Raw genomic sequence first — 22,214 nt, forward strand, 5'->3', positions numbered from 1 at the left:
AACTAATTTTTTTTTTTTTTGTATGACATACAAGGAATCCAGGAATGTCTGGAATAATTTGGTGTTTTGCTAATAATTATTTTCCTCTGCCCTGAAAAAAAAAGTCAGAGAGATCTCAAATTTGCTGGGATGGGTACGAATCCCACCCACACATCTGTCCGACACTAGGTGGCTGTATAATGCATAAAATATTAATTATTAAAGCAACACTAAAGATTCTTTTGTACCTTAAAATAATGTTTCCAAAATGGTTTCAGTGGTTCATCAGCTCGTAACAGGGTGAACGGCACTTCTGCATTCGCTTTGCGACCCTCTATCGGCTGTAACCGCACTGCAAGTTTGCCAGATCGGGTAGCGGATCCGTAGTTCGAATGAGATATAAGAAACTACAAATTTGACTTGCTTTACGACAAGCTTCACTTTAGCTTATAGGTGGAGCCTATATTAAAAATAGCCGTTTCTGATGTCGCAATACATCATACTTTCATAAAATCATGCAACATACTCTACCTTGTCTGTGGACATCGTTATTTCCAAAAACAAATAGCGTGTGTGCGATGGTAGGCTAAATTATTTACGACAGCATTAATGGACAATTCCGCTTCCAACCTGTAGGGGGACCGAAGAAGAAAAGTGCTTTGGTGTTGCTTTAAAATATTTGCTTTTTGTTCAGAATTCTCAAACTGTCTAATGATATCAAACTAATTTTTAAAAGTTTTTTTCAAAGATCAATGCAGAGATTTAAGCCAATTAAATGGTATCTTATATTTGTTTGACGCATTGTCCGATCTTAATGAAACTTGATACACATGGACAGCAGGACATTCTGAGGATGCATGCCAAATTGTGTCTAATTCTGCCCATGGATGGCACTACAATTAAAAGCCTGACACTGTCCGCAACAGTTGTTTAATGTAAGTTTGATGCATATCTTCTTTAGAGCAAGTGTTAAACAAGCCATGAAAAATCAGTTGAAGATATCAACAAAAAAGCCACCAGCAGCCAATCACATGTCATCAAATAATAACTTGACTAAACAATAAAAAGGGAACTGAGTCTGTGTATTAAATAAATGGAGAATTGGCCATAATTTGGTGTTTTAAACAAAATGTGTTTTCCCCCCCCTAATAACTCTGGAACTGTAATAATAAAATTTGTCTTGCCTGTAAATCCTTCAATGCTTCCAAATCACTTTTTTATATGCATATCCGTTTCCTTATCATTTGGCAGATATGGGCTGATACATGTTTGGTTGTGGCTCATAATACTTGGCCTGTATCTTGTGAGTGCACGAAGAAATGGACAACAGGATGGCTTGAGAAAACTCTTCACACAAACAAACAAACAAAAGACTAAAGGCATTACATGACATTCATGATACTGACATGCATTTATGCATCTTGTATAAGGGTGTCAAGTTTAGATTGAGAGAAACATTTGTATGCAATTTGGGTACCTACATGCAGTGGCGGAGCTAGGGGGTGGCCATGGACACCCTTGGTCTAAGCTTGGCCACCCCTTTGGCCACTGCTGTTTCTGTCTCTTTTTTTATTGACAAAAATCGCGTTTTTTAAAACGCTGAACCGTCTCTTTAAGACCACAAAAAACGTGTGACTTTTCAGACGCACACTCCAACTTCACCTCAGCGCCAGGCGCAAGTCAAACGAGTGCGGAAATGTGCAAGTGCTGAATGAGCTTCAGCAGAACATCAGACAGTGATATGCACATAGTAAATATAGAGTCAATCTCAACTGGTGGGTTGCAAGACCGTTTTGAGGAAGTCGAATAGTGTGCAGTCAACAACAAACGTAATTCTCCTTTTTTCTGATGCTACTTTTATTTTAGAAAATGTGTGTGAAAGCTTGTGACACTTCTGTCAGATGCTGAGAAAAGCGCGTTGTCCTTATTCAGTTGGCTATCTTCGGTAAGATGAGATGTTGTCAGGCCAAATGTCAGTAAAACTAACTTTCCTGTCATACGGCTGACAGCTGTTGTACTGTGCTTGCGGTACGCACATGCGGCGTGCTGTAGCCGTAGTTCTGTCGTCAATTAACTCATGAATCAAAAAGGCGATTAAAGCTGTTAAAACTGCATGCATGTATTTGTTATACATGTGTCACACGTGTCTGGATTAAAATATTCTGCTATGTGAGATCACAATATAAGGCACAAAATTTTAATGTTCAAATAAATGTGAGCACTGTGCATTTGTACTAGAAGATAGGCATTAATTTTGCGTTAATTTGTAAAGGACAAACAAAAATGGATAATTTTTAAATCCATAAAATAACTTAATTTTACATTCTGGCAACATTACATTATGAAAAACATAACATTTTACATTATGTGCTGTTGACTTCCGCCTTGTTCACATTCTTGCACATGGGGATTCAAAAGGGAACTTTTGTTTTCCTTTTTAATTTAGGTATGATAGAACTGTTGCAATTATTTATTTTGACAACTAATATAGAAAGTTAAAAATTTTTTTTGACAAACTCAGAATTGGTTGAAGAGTTCATTGATTATATAAAACGCATTGAAGGTTCAATAATCTTTGGACTACATATTATCTGCATGTTATCTCATCCATGAAGATGCAACAATGTAGAGCAAGCAATTAGAGATTTTGAGAACCAGAATCAAGCTAACTGAGCAAGTTGAACTTTAGCTATAGTGTGTGCCCTTTTATTACTATTTAATTAATTTTAATATGAGGTGGTGGGTAATAATAAAAAAATATATAAAATTCACTCAGTATTCCATGATTCCTAATTTACTACTATCTCAATTACAATTAAGTACAAATTAACTTCAGTTGTGTAGGCACTAAAACAGTCCAATACATTATAGTCAAATTATTTTTTATGATAAAATGAATAAAGATTTCTGTGCCACCCCAGACTGGTTGCTGGCCCTTGCCTGGCCACCCTTATGAAAAAATCCTGGCTCCGCCACTGCCTACATGAAGAAAATAAGTGGACATTTTGATAAAAAGGCACCATGTTTGTTAAATTCACACACTTTCTGTGCATTCATGGGATGTAGGGATCATGTTTCTGGCTAAAGTTATGGAGCCCATTGTTCCTCTTGAGCCCTGGGCCTTTCATCCTCCAGCTTTTGGTTCATCGGCACAGCAAAGTTTGAAGATGTTGCTCCCAAGTGAAATTAGGTTTATAAACTGGTTGAGACTTCAGTGTTTGTCAGTCAGTCAGGACTCATTTCAAAATATGACAGTATTAAATTACAGTTTTGAAGACAGAATTCATACAAATTTTTATAATTTAAGGCAGTTTTATAGGGGAGTTCACATTAAAGCTGCTCTAAGCGATGTTGGGTGACATCACTTCTTGTTGATGTTCGAAGTATTGTCAAACAAAACGGAGGCTAGCTCGACCCTCCCTCTTCCTCATCCCGTCCCCTCCCCCTCCCTTTCGTGCTTCCTGAAACAGTCATGAATTCGGGACTTTGCGCGTTCCTTCTCTTTTTCCCTCTTCTTTGCTATTTGTTTATCGGAACGTCGTCTCTTTGGTCGTGTGTCGGCCATATCAAAATTCAAGAGAATATAACGCTAACGTTAGTTGTTGTCGTTGTCTAGGACATCTCTCCTCTAGCTAACTTCCCTCTTCATGCTTCTCTCCTCCACTCCCAACACCCCCCTTCATGTGCACTCGCACTAATGTGCACAGCCTAAAAAATGTGTGACATCGCTTAGAGCACCTTTAATGCAGTTGAGTTTATACCAAAAACAAACAAAACAATTGTACTTTATTCTCCCATGCATTAAAGGCACACTATGTAATTTTTCGCCGCTAGATGTCGCTTATTCAAAACGAGCACAGCTTGATGACGCCGTGATTTCGGCTCGAGAGCAGTGGAGCTTTTATTATGCCTCAGACTCTTCCGGTCATATGTGGGGTAACAGTTTAGATACATTTGAGTGTGTTGAAAGTTATGTTATAATGCTACTCTGTGCTTTCGCTACTATAAGACACTTGTTACACACTGCAGTGAGAGAGATCGATATGTGACCATGGACCACAAAACCAGTCACAAGGGTCAATTTCTTAAAACTGAGATTTATACATCATCTGGAATCTGAATAAATAAGCTTTCCATTGATGTGTGGTTTGTTAGGATAGTTAGGATAGAAATATTGAGAAAATTGCCTTTAAAGTTGTGCATTTATGTTAGCGCTTTTGCTGCATTCACTCACAAAAATATTTTTTTATATATTTACGGTAAGAAATGTACAAAATAAATTCATGGAACATGATCTTTACTTAACCCTTGTATGGTGTTCGGGTCTGTAGGACCCGTTTTCATTTTTTATCAAAAGAAAAATGACACGATTAATTATTTTTTCAACCTCAGACTCATTGGCCTTGGCTCATTTTCTGTGAAGAATATATATCTGAACACATTTTCAATGACCACACACTGTACACCCCCCCCTACACATTTATATTACACACAGGATGTGCGGGTCCACTGGACCCGGGGCTAATAAAAGTGTGGAGATTTTAGGTCCTGTGTACCTTTACTCTGTCGTCCTCCTGTCAGGGCTTGCTGTTATTGTGTGTGTGTATGTGTTCTTGTATATGGTTTATGAGGACAAATGTGTATAATGACATGGGTATTACAACGTAAACATGGTTTATGAGGACATCTGTGTCCTCATAAACCAAACGGCTTAAAAAACATACTAAATGTGTTTTTTGAAATTCAAAAAAGGCCAAAAGTTGTCTGTGATTGGTAGGTTTAGGGGTAGGGTTAGTGTAGGGGGATATATTATACAGTTTGTACATTAGAAAAACCATTACGCCTATGGAGAGTCCCCGTAAACCACATATCCGAGCGAGCGAGCGAGCGTGCGTGTGTGTGTGTGTGTGTGTGTGTGTGTGTGAGAGAGAGAGAGTGTGAGTCCAAAAGTGAGTTTTGTTTCTACCCCTGCCGTTCCCGCACAAGGTTGCAATTCTTAAATGTGATTAACAAAGGTAAAGGGAAAATATTAACCATATATGCTGTTTATATTGCTTGTAATTGGGATGAAGTAAACATCTGTTGAGTATTTTAACATAAATTGTTTGATTATGTTGAATTAAAAACCCCAAAATGCAGCGGGTCCACCAGATCCACGAACACTGGCTGAATAACAAAAATATGAACACCACACAAGGGTTAATATCCTAATTTTTTTTGGCATAAAAGAAAAGTCGATAATTTTGACCCATACAATGTATTGTTGGCTATTGCCACAAATATACCCGTGCGACATGTGACTGGTTTTGCGGTTCAGGGTCACATATTAGGCATGGTAAAACATGGTACTCAAGGTAAATCAAGAAAACGAGAGTTAAACAAAAAGACTGTGTTGAGCTGTATAAGAATAATTCGTTTTCTGTCGATGAATGTATCCAATCAGTTGCTCACCTGTCTAATAAAACATAATATATTAAAGCGTCTTTGGTGTTTCCATGGTTTCTACAACATAAAGCCGGAAATTGTGGGTATGATGTCATTGATAGGCGACCGTGTCCTGGTTAAAACTGCTTATTTCAATGGATTTAAACATTCTTGGAAACATTTTGGGATAAAGTACACAAGTCAACACAATATATAACATTGTTCTAGTGGTTTTTGGATATTTTAATCCAAAAATCTTACATAGTGTGCCTTTATTGGTAATAACATCTCTCTCTCTCTTTTTTTTTTTTTTTTTTTTGTTGTTACAAACTGGATTGCTTTGGCGATGTTGTTACAAAGCTGCAGAGAACTTATGAAAGGCTAAAGTGAGTTGTGTATGATAAAGTTTCTCCACTGAAATTAAAACAAGTCATTCTCGAAACTCACACCAACCTAAAAGAATGAACGCAATATGTGCCAATGAAAGACACAAGACTGTTAACTGCTTTCTTCATTTTGCTAAATGCAGACATCCAAAGTCATGTTTCAATTAAAGCATTTCAAACGTAGGATATAGATTAAGCTACTAATTGGGTCTACTGTGTTCTCCTCTCAGACCCTCAGGAGTTTCTTGGCCAGATAGCCAGGCACACTGTATTGTGAACAGACCATTTTTACATGTTTGTCTCATTGGTGACAGGCACTTCTGGTATGCACATGCAAGAGTAGCTGTTCAACAAAACCTGATTGTTGAATCTCTAATGGAGAACAAAGATGGCTGTTCAGTCTATGCTTACAAATGGTGCCTGTTTATTGCAAAATATTGAATAGACCATAATTGCGATCAAAGATAATTCATGATTGAATTGGTTCGAGTATATGTGCAGAAAATGTAGCATGACAAGATTTTCGACAACTGTTAATAAATAAAATGCACGTTTTTCTTTTTTCTTTTTATTGATTTATTAGTGGCAGCCAAAGCACACATTAACACATCTTTCAGTGAAGAAATAACTCCCAACAATCGGATAACCCTAGAAATGATCGAATTGATATAAAAAAACATTTACATTTCCCTTTCGAATGGGAACGCACTGCGTCCGAAGACACTTTGGTTCTGCTGAGGCCTTCGCTCCTCTGAGCTCCAGCTAGACCGTGACGTGAAGGGCTTGTTTACACCATTCCATGTGTTTTTACTGATTGGATATATGATTTGTTAAAGCGGTTCCATTTACACTTGCCCACATAACACGGATATCAATCCGATCTTAAGTTCCCGTGATATATGCAAATTTAACGGAGTTCACGTCAGAAAAAGCAACAGCTATGAGCTTTATTTTATTGATCATCAGCTAATTTCAAGATCAAAGATCGCAATAGGAGAGAGAGCGGCAACAGCCCTGATAAGATCATTTACTTTCTTTACTTTTAATGAAGATTTTTGAGCGTCTGCGACTTTGTTTTATTTGCAGCAGTTTGCGCGTTGCCTTGCTGAAGAAATACACGGATTTATCAATGGCGATGTGTGTTGTGGTAGTAATATGTCATAGCCTATAACACGCTCACGGGTTTATTTTTTAGCATTGTTGGGAGGAGTAACATTTACATATGTGGCTTCAACAACCAGATGCATTTACACTTGTCCAGTTGCGTCTGGAAAGCGTCTCAGATCTCCTCCTGAAGTAGTTTGAGCGATCGGATTTAAAACCGTCTCGATAGCGTTTCAGAGGACATTTACACCTGGTCTTTCACGATCAGACCGCCTTGGTAAACCGTCTTTTAGGCTGAGTATAGTTGGCCTCTTGCTATAGTCGTTCTGCTGAGGGCTTCGCTCATCTGAGCCCCAGTTAGACTGTGACATCAAGTTAGACCCGTCTCGGGCCCTTTATTTTGTATTTGCTCAGAGATGCTGACTTTGAGTCAGGCAGGGTTGAGCATGTCTTTTCAGCTCCCCTGGGGTCCTTAGGGGTCAAACCAGATCCCACTAGTATAGTAGTGACAGGCGAGGAGAACTTGTGTTTCTTTCTGCCAGTACTCCTTTAAAGCTAATGCCTTTCAGGGAGCCTGGCATTGCCAGACCTACTCTGGCTATGTTTACATGCAGAACTTGTTTCAATCTGAATGTAATGTTTACATGAACGCTAAACATGTGATCGGGTGCGTTTATATGTCACAAGCTTCAAATCGGATTATTTATTTTTTTTCACGTGCACACTGCACAAATATACAGTTTCCCGCTGTTTGCGCATAATAACTATTCTCCTACATTGGTTCTTTATTTGTTTTAAACAGCAGACAATATTTACCCAATTCTGGTCATAATTTGGAGACAATGAGCATATGAACCGTTGTGCCGCGCTGCTTACATTGATCACGCAGTAAAAATGCCCAAAACCAGTCGTCTGTGGATGAGAGTCTGAAACAAGGACTGGTGGGGCGTTGTCCTGCTCCACTTCACAGACACGCAGTGAAAGGAGAATTATAGAATGAAGGGACACTCATTTATATGACACTTTATTCAACAGGAAGAACAGCTTGTTCCTCATACGTCATTACGCTATTTCTACGTCATTACGCTATTTCTACGTCATTACACTATTTCTATGTCAATGTCATTACGCTATTTTTATGTCAATGTCATTACGCTATTTTTATGTCAATGTCATTACGCTATTTTTATGTCAATGTCATTACGCTATTTCTACGTCAATGTCATTACGCTATTTCTACGTCATTACGCTATTTCTATGTCATTACGCTATTTCTATGTCAATGTCATTACGCTATTTCTACGTCATTACGCTATTTCTGTCATTACGCTATTTCTATGTCATTGCGCTATTTCTACGTCATTACGCTATTTCTACGTCAATGTAATTACGCTATTTCTACGTCATTACGCTATTTCTATGTCATTACGCTATTTCTATGTCAATGTCATTACGCTATTTCTACGTCATTACGCTATTTCTGTCATTACGCTATTTCTATGTCATTGCGCTATTTCTACGTCATTGCGCTATTTCTACATCATTACGCTATTTCTACGTCATTACGCTATTTCTACGTCATTACACTATTTCTATGTCAATGTCATTACGCAATTTTTATGTCAATGTCATTACGCTATTTCTATGTCATTACGCTATTTCTATGTCAATGTCATTACGCTATTTCTGTCATTACGCTATTTCTGTCATTACGCTATTTCTACGTCATTACGCTATTTCTATGTCATTACGCTATTTCTATGTCAATGTCATTACGCTATTTCTACATCATTACGCTATTTCTGTCATTACGCTATTTCTATGTCATTGCGCTCTTTCTACGTCATTGCGCTATTTCTACGTCATTACGCTATTTCTACGTCATTACGCTATTTCTACGTCATTACACTATTTCTATGTCAATGTCATTACGCTATTTCTATGTCAATGTCATTACGCTATTTCTACGTCATTACGCTATTTCTGTCATTACGCTATTTCTATGTCAATGTCATTACGCTATTTCTATGTTATTACGCTATTTCTGTCATTACGCTATTTCTACGTCATTACGCTATTTCTGTCAATGTCATTACGCTATTTCTATGTCAATGTCATTACGCTATTTCTATGTTATTACGCTATTTCTGTCATTACGCTATTTCTACGTCATTACGCTATTTCTATGTCATTACGCTATTTCTATGTCATTACGCTATTTCTATGTCAATGTCATTACGCTATTTCTGTCATTACGCTATTTCTATGTCATTACGCTATTTGTCATTACGCTATTTCTATGTCATTGCGCTATTTCTATGTCATTGCGCTATTTCTATGTCATTACGCTATTTATATGTCATTACGCTATTTCTATGTCATTACGCTATTTCTGTCATTACGCTATTTCTATGTCAATGTCATTACGCTATTTCTATGTCATTATGCTATTTCTATGTCATTGCACATACGCAGTCCTTTCAATTTTGGTTTTCGATCCAGTTTACATGTTTACATGTCTGATCTAAATCTTACATGTTGGATCTAAATCTCATTCGATTAATGTGTTTACATGAAGGCTTTTCAGTCCAATCGAGCCGTCAATCTGATTACTAACGGATTATTTGGTTGCATGTAAACGTAGCCGCTGACAGTTCTGTGTTTGACCTGAGTGAGGGATTGGTCTCCGGCATCTAAGTCTGTTGAGCCTTCTTGTGCTTGTCGCAACCATTTAGGCAGCTATTCCCTCAGTATAGCGGAGTGGGAACTGATTCCCCAAAGTGTCTTTGGACACAGTGCAAGTTCCCATTTGAAAGGGAACATCTCAGGTTACGCATGTAACAATGGTTCCCTGAGAAGGGGAACGAGACACTGCGTCTCGCTTCTGTGCTTCAGGCATACCTGGTCACGTCTCCTTCAGTCAGAGAAGTAGACGTGTACTTCAGGTGCCCTCTTGTACTCAATCGCACACGTAGCCACATCACAGGCTTTTGCCAGCCAATGACATCGTCATGTTTGATTCACGTGTTTCAGACACTGGAGGCGTTCCCCAAAGTGTCGTTGGACGCAGTGTCTCGTTCTTTTCTCAGTGAACCATTGTTACATGCGTAATCTGAAATGGTTTTTAGATTTTGTATGTTTTCTGAAACACAAACAGCTAACAACTAACAAACTATGGTTGTAAAGTAACACTTAAAATTTGATTAGCCAAAACTGCAAATGCTTTTATAGCGTTTCCCAAAACTTTGTTCTCAGTTGGGCTTTGCCCATTAAACCAGTAATGATTTTTAATAAAGTATGCATATGACTTCAACAAACAAATACATCATTCCAAGTGAAATAACATTGAAGTAATGTGTTACTTGTATGTTATTGCAGGTATTGAGAAAGCTTTTCATGCACCTAGAAGCTTTTTCACCATGTAGCCTGGCATACTGTACAGAAAAATGCCCAGCATTGCTAATATCAACAGAACCAGCACAATTTTGATGACCAGCCACCTGTATTGGTTGCAGATGAGATGGCGGATGGCCTTTAGCGGGCTAAGGAACCACAGCATTGTAATGTCAGGGCGGCTGGTGGGACAAAACCATTGAACAAGCTTTTAAAAATTGTGAACATAGACAATTTTTTTTAACATGTTTCTCTCATTGATGACATGCACTTTTGGCAGGTTCAAAGCAATAATTAAAATGCTTTCTTGTGTAATGGTGCTCATGCATGGACTTGGAAGGAAGGTGGTGCAAGGAAGTGTGCAAGAGTAGCTGTTCAACAAAACCTGAGTGTTGAATCTCTAATGGAGAACAAAGATGGCTGTTCAATCTATTACAAATGGATTTTAAATGTGCCTGTTTATTGCAAAATGTTGAATTAACAGTAATTGCGCTCAAAGATAATTCATGGTCGGATTAGTTCGGGTAAAGGTGCAGAAAATTTAGCGTGAAAAGGTTTTTCGCCAACGGTTAATAAATAAAATGCACGTTTTGTTTTTTTGAATTGTTTATTTATTAGTAGCAGCCAAAGCACACAACAACACATCTTTCAGTGAAGAAATAACTTCCAACAATCTGATAACCCCATAAACGAACTAATTTATATATATAAAAAAACATTGGATATGCAGAGAAAAGACAACTACATGTTTTTAGATTTTGAATGTTTTCTGAAACACAAACCGCTAACGACTATGGATGGAAAGTAACGCTTAAAATTTGAAAAGCTCAAACTGCAAATGCTTCTATAGTGTTTTCAAAAAAATTAGGAACTTTATGTTCTCAGTTGGGCTTTGCCCATTAAACCAGTAATGATTTTTAACAAAAAAAAAAGAAAAAAAAAGTATGCATATGACTTCAACAAACACATACATCATTCCAAGTGAAATAATATTAAAGTAATATCAAATATTGCAGGCATTGAAAAAGCTTTTCAAGCACCTAGAAGCTTTTTCACCAAGTAACCTGGCATATTGTACAGAAACAAGCCCAGCAGTGCTATGATCAACAGAACCAGCACAATTTTGATGACCAGCCACTTGTATTGGTTGCAGATGAGATGGCGGATGGCCTTAAACGGGCTAAGGAACCACAGCATTGTAATGTCAGGGCGGCTGGTGGGACAAAACCATTGAACAAGCTTTTAAAAATTGTAAACATAGACAATTTTTACATGTTTGTCTCATTGGTGACATGCACTTTTGGCAGGTTTAAAGCTATACTTAAAATGCCTTCATGTGTAATGGTCCACATTAGAGCTCATGCATGGATTCAAGTGTGCAAGAGTAGCCATTCAACAAAACCTGAGTGTTGAAGCTTTAATGGAGAACAAAGATGGCTTTTCAATTTATGCTTACAAATGGATTTTAAACGGGCCTGTTTATTGCTAAATATTGAATAGACACAGGAATTGCGCTCAAAGATAATTCACGATTGGATTGGTTCTCGCCAACGGTTAATAAATAAAGTGCATGTTTAGTTTTTTATATTATTATTATTATTATTATTGATTTATTTAAAGCACACAATAACATCCTTCAGTGAAGAAATATAACTTCCAACAATCTGATAACCCCAGAAACAAACGAATTGATATAGAAAACATTTTACATCAGAATTGGATATGCAGAGAAATGAGACATCTACATTTGTTTAGATTTTGTAACACAAAATTTTGTTTTCTGAAACACAAACAGCTCACAACTATGGATGGAAAGTAACACTTCAAATTTGAAAAGCCCAAACTGCAAATGCTTTTGTAGCATTTCCCAAAAAATGTGCAACGGTCTCCTGTCAGCGTTTGATGAACTTTATGTTCTCAGTTGGGCTTTACCTATTAAACCAGTAATGATTTTTAACAAAATAAGTATGCATATGACTTCAACAAACAAATACATCATTCCAGGTGAAATTGTGTTGAAGTAATATCAAATATTGCTGGCATTGAAAAAGCTTTTCAAGCACCTAGAAGCTTTTTCACCATGTAGCCAGGCATACTGTACAGAAACAAGCCCAGCATTGCTAATATCAACAGCGCCACCACAATTTTGATGACCAGCCACTTGTATTGGTTGCAGACGAGATGGCGGATTGCCTTTAGCGGGCTAAGGAACCACAGCAAGGTTGTGTCAGGGCGGCTGGTGGGACAAAGAAAAACTCATGATACAAATCTGCGGCACAGCAGAGGGTGAACGTTAGCTGTCATATTTATTACGGATTTATTCTCAATTTATTCAGACGTGCGTAACGAGGTTATGTTATTTATATTATTATAATGTTTCTGTAAATAGCATAACCAAATGGTTTATGGTTTATGTTAACACAGACAGCTCCACTTGAAATGTTCAATTCACTTACCGTGATTTAAGCGCATCAAGGCCTGGTTTCACAGACAGGGTTTCACGGAATTAGGCTTTAGTTTAATTAGGACATTTAAGTAGCTTTTATAAAGGTGCCTTAGAAAAAAACATTATTGGTGGGAATCTTGAGATGAAACAATGACACTGATATACACTCACCTAAAGGATTATTAGGAACACCATACTAACACTGTGTTTGACCCCCTTTCGCCTTCAGAACTGCCTTAATTCTACGTGGCATTGATTCAACAAGGTGCTGAAAGCATTCTTTAGAAATGTTGGCCCATATTGATAGGATAGCATCTTGCAGTTGATGGAGATTTGTGGGATGCACATCCAGGGCACGAAGCTCCCATTCCACCACATCCCAAAGATGCTCTATTGGGTTGAGATCTGGTGACTGTGTCATTTTAGTACAGTGAACTCATTGTCATGTTCAAGAAACCAGTTTGAAATGATTCGAGCTTTGTGACATGGTGCATTATCCTGCTGGAAGTAGCCATCAGAGGATGGGTACATGGTGGTCATAAACGGATGGACATGGTCAGAAACAATGCTCAGGTAGGCCGTGGCATTTAAACGATGCCCAATTGGCACTAAGGGGCCTAAAGTGTGCCAAGAAAACATCCCCCACACCATTACACCACCACCACCAGCCTGCACAGTGGTAACAAGGCATGATGGATCCATGTTCTCATTCTGTTTACGCCAAATTCTGACTCTACCATCTGAATGTCTCAACAGAAATCGAGACTCATCAGACCAGGCAACATTTTTCCAGTCTTCAGCTGTCCAATTTTGTTGAGCTCATGCAAATTGTAGCCTCTTTTTCCTATTTGTAGTGGAGATGAGTGGTACCCGGTGGGGTCTTCTGCTGTTGTAGCCCAACCGCCTCAAGGTTGTGCGTGTTGTGGCTTCACAAATGCTTTGCTGCATACCTCGGTTGTAACGAGTGGTTATTTCAGTCAAAGTTGCTCTTCTATCAGCTTGAATCAGTCTGCCCATTCTCCTCTGACCTCTAGCATCAACAAGGCATTTTCGCCCACAGGACTGCCACATACTGGAAGTTTTTCCCTTTACACACCATTCTTTGTAAACCCTAGAAATGGTTGTGCGTGAAAATCCCAGTAACTGAGCAGATTGTGAAATACTCAGACCGGCCCGTCTGGCACCAACAACCATGCCACGCTCAAAATTGCTTAAATCACCTTTCTTTCCCATTCTGACATTCAGTTTGGAGTTCAGGAGATTGTCTTGACCAGGACCACACCCCTAAATGCATTGAAGCAACTGCCATGTGATTGGTTGATTAGATAATTGCATTAATGAGAAATTGAACAGGTGTTCCTAATAATCCTTTAGGTGAGTGTATTTTAAGATATGTTCTCAATGCAACAGCTCAAACATGCATTTTAGTCTGAGATTAGGTTTAAACCTTGTCTGTGAAACCGGGGGCAAATGTTTCTTTGGAAGAGTCTTATTTATAATTTCTTACTGTTGGAAAAAAAACCCTCAATATTTATGATGCACACATTATTAACATTGTCCACACGTGTCACAGGAGAAATAGTCAGATATTTATTTTATAATTAATTTAATGGAAGGTATTAATGAAAGGAGAGATTCCCTTTAAATCAGGATATGCTGTGGCCATAAATATGGCTTTATGGCATTTATTTATTTATTAGAAATTTATTCTTCAATCAATCCTGGAAGCAGGAAAACTAACATATACACCGATGAGCCAAAACATTATGACCACCTGTCTAACATGCTGCTGGCTGCCAAAACAGCGCCGACCCGCGAGACGTGGACTCTAGAAGAGACCTGAAGGAGTCCTGTGGTCTCTGGCTGCAGATTCTTCGAGTCCTGTAGTTTGTGAGGTGGAGCCGACTTAGATCGAACTTGAAGGTCCAGCACATCCCACTGATGCTCAACTGGACTGAGATCTGGGGAAACACCTTGAACTCTTCATGTTCCTCAATCCATTCCTGATCAATGTGTGCAGTGTGATGGTGCATTATCCTGCTGAAAGAGCCACTTCCACCAGGAACACCAGTGTCATGAAGGGCTGGACCTGCTCTGCAACGATCTTTAGGTAGGTGTCAATTTAAGTCCACATGACGTCCCAGCAGAACGTTGTTCAGAGCATCACACTCCCTCCAGCGGCTCGTCATTATCCCACAGTGATCCTGGTGCCGTCATTTACCCAGGGAAATGGCACACACGTCCACATGATGTAAAAGAAAACAGGACTCATCGGACCAAACAACCTTCTTCCGCTGATCCAAGATCCAGTTTCGGCACTCTTGTGCCCATTGTAGGCATTTCAATGTGGATAGGCTCATCATTACATTCTGATTGGTCTGCAGTTATGCATGTGTTTGGGACATTCCTCCCATAACCATCATTAAAATCTTGTGTGACTTGTGCCGCAGTAGACCTTCAGTTTGCTGGGACAAGATGGGATAGTCTTCATTGCCCTTCGTTGAACCTTGGACACTCAACACCCTGTTGACGATTTGTGTTTGTTCCTCCTCGGACACTGCTGGTAAATTCCCACCACTGCTGACCAGGTCAACACACAAGCCTCGCCGTCTCAGAGATACTCTGACACAGTCGTCTTGCCATAAAAATTTGGTACTTGTCGAAGTCGCTCAGATCTTTATTCCTGCCCATTTATCCTCTATCCAACACGTTGATGACGAGACCCGATTGTTTGCTGACCATCTAATCTAACCAGACCTTAATATATGGACTTGTTAGGAGATGGTCAACGATATTCGCTTCACCTGTGATGGGTCATAATGTTTTGGCTCAATATAGCAAAATAAGTCAAAACCCATCAAACCTTTGCAAATGCAAACTCTTAAGGACTGTTTTTTGGGCTGTTTTAAAAGGTATTTGTTTTAAAATATTGTATGATAGAATGTTTTCAGTATTATAAATAGATGTTTGAAAGTAATGTATAATGTGTAGTTCAACAAACAAGATGTTTTTAGTTTAAGTGAAAAATTGTCAGGAGCAAATGACTGCAATATTGAAGGTAGATGTAAAAGTTGGTGTAAATGCTGCTCTTACTTTGGTTTCTCTAGAGGCTCTGGTTCATTGCGTCCTTCACCAACAGGACTCTTCTCGGCCTCGTCACCTGTCAGCAGGTGAAGCTCTGCTTCAACTTTTCCCTTAAAGGATAAAAAAAAACCCATTAAACTAAACATGAGAGCAGAGTAAATAAATGCTGCAAGTGCACACTGGTGGTTTAGGAGTGACAGTTTATCATTCACAGGGTTAGATCATGCAAAAAAAAAAGTAATTTACTCACTGTCATGTGTTTACAATTTATATGATTTTCTTTCGTTCACTGAACACGAAGCAAGATATTCTGAAGAATGTTCAAAGCACAGTTGGAAGATGATTTTTACTACCAAGCTCCAAAAATGTCCAAAAAGCACCATGAAAGTATCATTACAGTAGTCCATATGATTTGCATTTTTGTTCAGAATGCCGTGCATCATGCAACTGAGTTTGAATATGCAGAACTGTAAGATTTAGAATTTGAAAGCATGGAGGGTAGAATTTTTCAGTTTTGGTTTGGAAAAAAGGCATATTGCACATATAGTAGTCATACTTAATGTGTAATCTACCAGCCAGCTGCCTCGTGTACAACATGGCATGAGCTGATGGGTCCTGATGTGTAATCCTTCAGCCAATGAACCTGCATGCATTTAAATAGTCTAGTGCTAAGTTCACTGTGTTCACATAACTTTGACCCTCCTCCTCCCTAGCACCACCTGTCTATATCGGTTTACGGGGATTCATGCATGTCCATTTGTGCAGCTGCATCTTAAGCCCTATTCGGATGGGATTGACTTTACAAGGGTAGATGGAGTAATGTAATTTTACCACAGGACGTCTGTAATATTAATGGCCAATTTGCACGGGATAAGATATCTCAGTAAAACTAGCAGAAGTGGGAGGGGTAACTCAATTTGCGCATAGCCGTCACGCTCCTGTTGTCATGTGCGTATTACGATGCTTCCTGATATCACGTGCACAAACAAATATAACCTATATTTATATAAAACAGTTATGTCCGGTCGAACGATGTATTAATTAACTTCAAATTGGATTGTGTTGGTAATAGGCACTTATCTAACGCTAAAAGATGTTTCGTGCCTCTAACAAGTGCTTTCGATCTTCTTTCTGATCTGAATGGTGTGTGGAAAACACTTGAGTTTTGCCACAGACTCGTCCCAGCGTCTAGAACGCAACTGAATGCTTCTTTAAGCGTCTCCATACTTGAAAAAACACGGAATACTACTTATAAACAGGAATATTACCTGAGGTAATTTTTCTGGACCTTTTTACTGAAGGTAAAAGTAGCCGTAATCTTTACTGACATTGTCCACTGTCATGTTTGTGTATGTCTTGGTGTAACAGACGTAGGCCAGTGAGGTGCGCTGCCGACTGACGCTAGAGGCTATGGTCTTTAGCGTCCTTGTTAGCCTCCAATGCTGGAAACCCCGGGTCGAGTAGGACCAGTTACATTGGCATACACGCTGAATTTTCAGCATCATTATTTCAGTCTTTGGTTTCACTTGATCCTTTAGAAATCATTCTAATATGCTATAATATTTGACGCTCAATTGATTTACAAAGTTTAAACCAGCAGGCGTTGCAAGCGTGTTCCTGCGTGTGGCGTTGCAAGTGCTTCGGAAAAGTGAATCATTTTGCGAAGCAATTGGTTCAATCGAATCAAAAGTTTAGAAAAGCTTTGTTTCTCTTATCACATTATTTGCAGGTCACTTACCGTAATTTCCATCTCATCATTTTCATCACGGGCCACAAACGGCCACCAGCCTTTAATTCTCTTCTGTTTGAAGAGGTTGACCATGGGCATATCTTGCTCATTTATGACCATGTCAATGGAGCACTGCTTCGCTGTCTTTGCACCTCGAGGAAATCGATTTAGGTCAAGTTCGATTGCACCTGAAACAAAAAGCAAACACACATGTGACTGTATGAATGAAGGCCATTAAGACAGAGCCTGAATCTAAAATTACTTTACAAAGTAAAACACAACAGCACACCCAGGAAGTCGTCTGCAGAGAAATGATCTGCGTCCCACACTTGCAAATTCAGTCGGGCAGGAATTTTATACTCAGTCTCATCCCAAGAAAACATGGACTCTTTCTTTGAGATGACGATCTTCTCTTCGGCCTGTAAGTAGTCGAAGGGATAAACAAAGCGCCAGTTGAAATTGCCCTCTCCGGTCAGCGAGTGATAGTGGACGTCTGTGTCCTGCTTGTCTTCTTGTTGGCCTTTCAGCCATCTGTTGGTCACAAGTTTCATAGTGATGGAACAGTTGGTTGGTACCCTTGTGATCACTTAAGAGATATGATCCTTCAGATATATACATACATAAATATACATATCTGATATATACATACCTTTTTACTTGCAATTCCGAGATTATATCTTACAATGCTGAGAATGAAACGTGGAATTGCAAGAAAAAAAGTCTGAATTGTTAGGTATAAACTCTTTTTTAATCCTTTTTTCATTGTGAGTTTATACATTGCAATTCAGATTTTTTTTCTTAAAATTGAAAAGTAAACTTTGTGAAAAGTGTATATCTCGAAATTCTGAGGAAAAAAAAATAGAATAGCATGAAATAAAGTCAGAATTGCTAGATATAAACTCTCCATTACAATCATTTTTTTTTAGAATTATGAGATAAAAACGTCTCTGTTACGTATGGTAACCCTCGTTCCCCAAAGGAGGGAACGGAGACGCACGTCAGAGGTGATCCGACGAATGGGGATCTTGCTTGAGAGACCAATCCACTTCGAGTCTAGACTAAACGAGCCAATGCACATTGGCATGCGATTATTGCATCAGCTGCGATATAATATAATTATATAATTACATCTTTGTTTTTCCGCTGTGGAGCCGGACCTTGTGACTTGGCCGTACAGCGGAGGTTCAGCAGTTGTGGCGACGGGACGTACTTCTCCATTCCTTCCTTCGGGGAATGAGGGTTACCATACGTAACGATCCGTTCCCTTTCAGTCGGTTACTTTCCATGTACGTCAGAGGTGATCCGATGAATGGGGATATCTACCAACACGCCACTGTTGCTGGCCCTTCCACCGCTCCACTTGAGTCTCCTGATCTGTCCCCTAGATTTGGGGCGGAAAGTAGGAGCTCTAAGCTGAGAAGGTCAGTCACGGCTGTTTCCGCAAGACCCACTCAGTGTGACTAATTTGATAACGCTGGGAAAGTGTGCCCTTGAAGGAGGGGATGCTGCGGAAGCCTCCTCCTGCCCGAAGGAAGGTAATGTGGCGGTTACACATATGGACTAGCCAAGCAGGGTAGTGCAACATATGGCACTCTCTGGGGTGGTTCCAGCCTAGCTCTAGGGGGGAAAGAACGTCTTGGGATTGATACACCAAGCCAATAGCATCCACCATCCAACCTATGCTTGGAGACAGTCTTTCCCTTCTACTGACCTCCGCAACAGACAAAGAGCTGGTCTGAGGTCCTGAGGCTTTGCGTTCTGTCCACGTACGACCGAAGGGCACGGAGCCGGGTCTGCCTCCTCCAAAGGCAGCGCTTGCAGGTTTACCACCTGGTCCCTGAAGGGAATCATGGGGACGTATCCAGGCTGGGGTCTCAGGACAATGTGAGAGTTGGCCGGCCCGAATTCTAGGCATGATTCGTCGACCGAAAATGCTTGCAGGTGCATTGTCTTCAATGACAGGATCTTTAACTCTTACACTCTTACACTTTGAGGGTGGAAGGAGACAGCCTTTGCTCCAACCCATCTTGCAGGAAGGAAAACAGAACACTGACCGGGCATCTTCGGGGGTCTTCACGGTGGGGAGAACACTACTCGACGAACAGGTTCCACTTCAACACGTAGAGGCTCCTTGTAGACGGGACTCTGGCGGAAGTGATAGTGTCCACCACCAACTGGGGTAGGCCACCTAGAACCTCCACTGTCTGTCCAGGGACCAGACATGGAGTTTCCAGAGGTCTGGGCACAGATGCAATCGAGTGCCCCGTCTCTGAGAAAGCAGATCCTTCCTCAGAGGAATGGGCCAAGGAGGGGCTGCCCCAGGAACCTCTTAAAAAGTTTCAGTGGGACCGCTGTCCTGCTCTTGATCGAATTCAAGCAGTTCAACACTGACTGGACGAGCTTCTCTGTAAGTTGCGCTGTCATGGTTGACCGAGTCCAACTCCATACCTAGAAAAGAGATCCTCTACACATGGGAGAGTTTGCTCTTTCCCCAGCTAACCTGAAGTCCCAACAGGCTGAGGTGACTGAGCACCATGTCCCTGTGTTCGCAAAACTGATCCCGAGATCCCTGATCCTGTCGTCAAGACAGTTGAGGATCCGAACGCCGCGTTCTCTGAGCGGAACAATGGCTGCCTCCGCGACCTTCACAAAGACGCGAGATGACAAGTACTGTTACCTCGCGTCTGATGGTACGGATGAGCCAGCAAGACAGACTGGGGAGCGCTAGCCAGGCTCCCAGACACCGTGCAAGCAGGACTAATGGGACCACGGACGTACCCGGGGTGGGGCAGCAAGTTGGAACACAGGGACTCGACTCGGGAGGCACTGAGGCGTCCCAAAGTGGAGTCTAAGTGTGCTGTGCAACACTTACCTGGATCCAGGGTGGGGCAGAGGGTGCGTTGGAAGGCCTGGTGGTGTCCCCAAACCGCACACTGCTGCCCGCTGGCAATAGAAGAGGGGGACGGGAGTGGCAAGGCATGGAAGCGTCGCTCACTGCCATCCGCACCCTCTTGTGACCTAGAGATCGAGGAAATTGCTCTTTTATTGAAAATGTGGGTACCGCTGAACTCCCAGACAAATTGAAACAACAGATTCTCCACCCGGCCCTCCTTTCGGGGAAGGGAGTGGTGTGGTCACCATCTTCCGGAGAGCAACTCCTTCCCTTTCACTTGCCAGATGGTTTGGTGGGGGCCTGGACGGCCTGGGCGCTCCTCTTGCAGCCGGCCGCCTGCTGTCTGGGTGGAGACTGCTGCTTAGGCACCATCGCCGACGACTGGGTGGAGGCAGCAGCTGGTCGTTAGGGCAGGATGTGTTTTATCGCCTCCGTCTGCTTCTGGGTTGCAGAAAACTGCTGGGCAAAGTTTTCCACAGCATCGCCAAAGAGGCCAGCCTGGCAGACAGGGGCGTTGAGGAACCGAACCTTGTCTGGCTCACACATATCTGCCAGGTTCATCAACGGGTGTTGCTCTTGGACCACTAACGTGGACATCGCCCTACCCAGGGAGCATGCAGTGACTTTTCATCGCCCTTGGGGAGAGGTCCGTCGCTGTATGCAGTTCCTACATAACCCCTGGGTCGGAACTACCGCTAACTAACTAGCGGTCTTGGGACACAACTGTATCGCCACAGACTGCTCCACTGGGGGGAGCTTCACGTACCCTTTAGCCACTCCGCCATCAAGGCACCAGACCATTTTTTTGGCAGAAAAGGGTGCCGTCCACGATCTAGTGACCTCATCGTGCACTTCTGGAAAGAAAGGCACTGGGGCACGGGCCGCCCCGAGATACCAATTGTCCAGCCGCAAAGGTTTGGGACACAGTGGAGGGTTCCACTCGAGCCGGACACTTGCGGCGGGCCGGGAAAGCATAGCTGTGAGCTCTGGGTCTGACTCGGCAACGCTACCACACCTGAAGGGGGCAGTGCAGCCGAATCTTCATCCCCAGAGGACATTAGCTTAACCTCCAATGCAGCGACCGACATTTGATCATCTGGTGGAGCCCCAAAAGGACTGGCATGGGCCAGCGTGCTCTCTTGAAAGCTCCACGCCTTGCGGCGTTAAAGAGGAGTGAGGGGCCAGAGGAGGTTGACTAAAGGGCCGATCACACCTGACGCGTTTTTCAGGTTCGAAAACGCGAGGTGCACAGCACTTTACATTACACAGAACGAGCAGTGCGCTGCGTTTTTTATGTTGCTAGGCAACCAATGAAACAGCTGTCCTGTCAGTCAAGTAAACGTCAAATCAGACTTTTATTACCTTTATTTACTTTCTGTTAACATTGTGGTAGTTACGGTTCGTGAAGTCGTTAAGCTCCTAGTAACCCGCGAGAGCACCACAAGTTTATCCTCTATCATCGCACTTTCCTGGCGTTCAAGCAACTGTAGCTTTCATCACTTAAACGGAAGGCCCGCCTCTCACTTCATTCGATTGGACAGTGGAAAAAAACGCGATGGCGTCGGGCGGTTTTTCCGCTCAGAGTTGCTTTTTTTTCAACTTCAAAAACGCAAGGCGCAGCGGGCGGTAAAACGCGAGGCGCAGCAGGCGCATAAACAGCGCGCAGAACGCTCGCTGCCATAGGAAACCAATTGAAAATAGGCGCCTCTCACTGCAAAAAACGCGTCAGGTGTGATTGGCCCCTTAGCGGGGAAGTCCTCACTGTGATCCTCAGGT

General features: G+C 41.3%; 1 protein-coding gene across 1 annotated transcript in view; it reads right to left on the minus strand.

Moving 5' to 3' along the window:
* Positions 1–12,341: 12,341 nt before the first annotated feature.
* Positions 12,342–22,214, minus strand: part of LOC311072096 (otoferlin) — a gene marked incomplete at both ends in the record, with an annotated part of 45,440 nt that continues 35,567 nt past the window's right edge. Inside the window, 4 exons of the mRNA XM_084096847.1 lie at positions 12,342–12,522; positions 15,826–15,926; positions 17,555–17,733; positions 17,835–18,076. Of these exons, the coding sequence (XP_083952973.1) occupies positions 12,342–12,522; positions 15,826–15,926; positions 17,555–17,733; positions 17,835–18,076 (703 nt within the window). The remainder of the gene's footprint in view (positions 12,523–15,825; positions 15,927–17,554; positions 17,734–17,834; positions 18,077–22,214) is intronic.

Source organism: Abramis brama (genome assembly GCF_963993115.1).
Source record: "Abramis brama genome assembly, chromosome: 21".
NCBI classification, from domain to species: Eukaryota; Metazoa; Chordata; class Actinopteri; order Cypriniformes; family Leuciscidae; genus Abramis; species Abramis brama.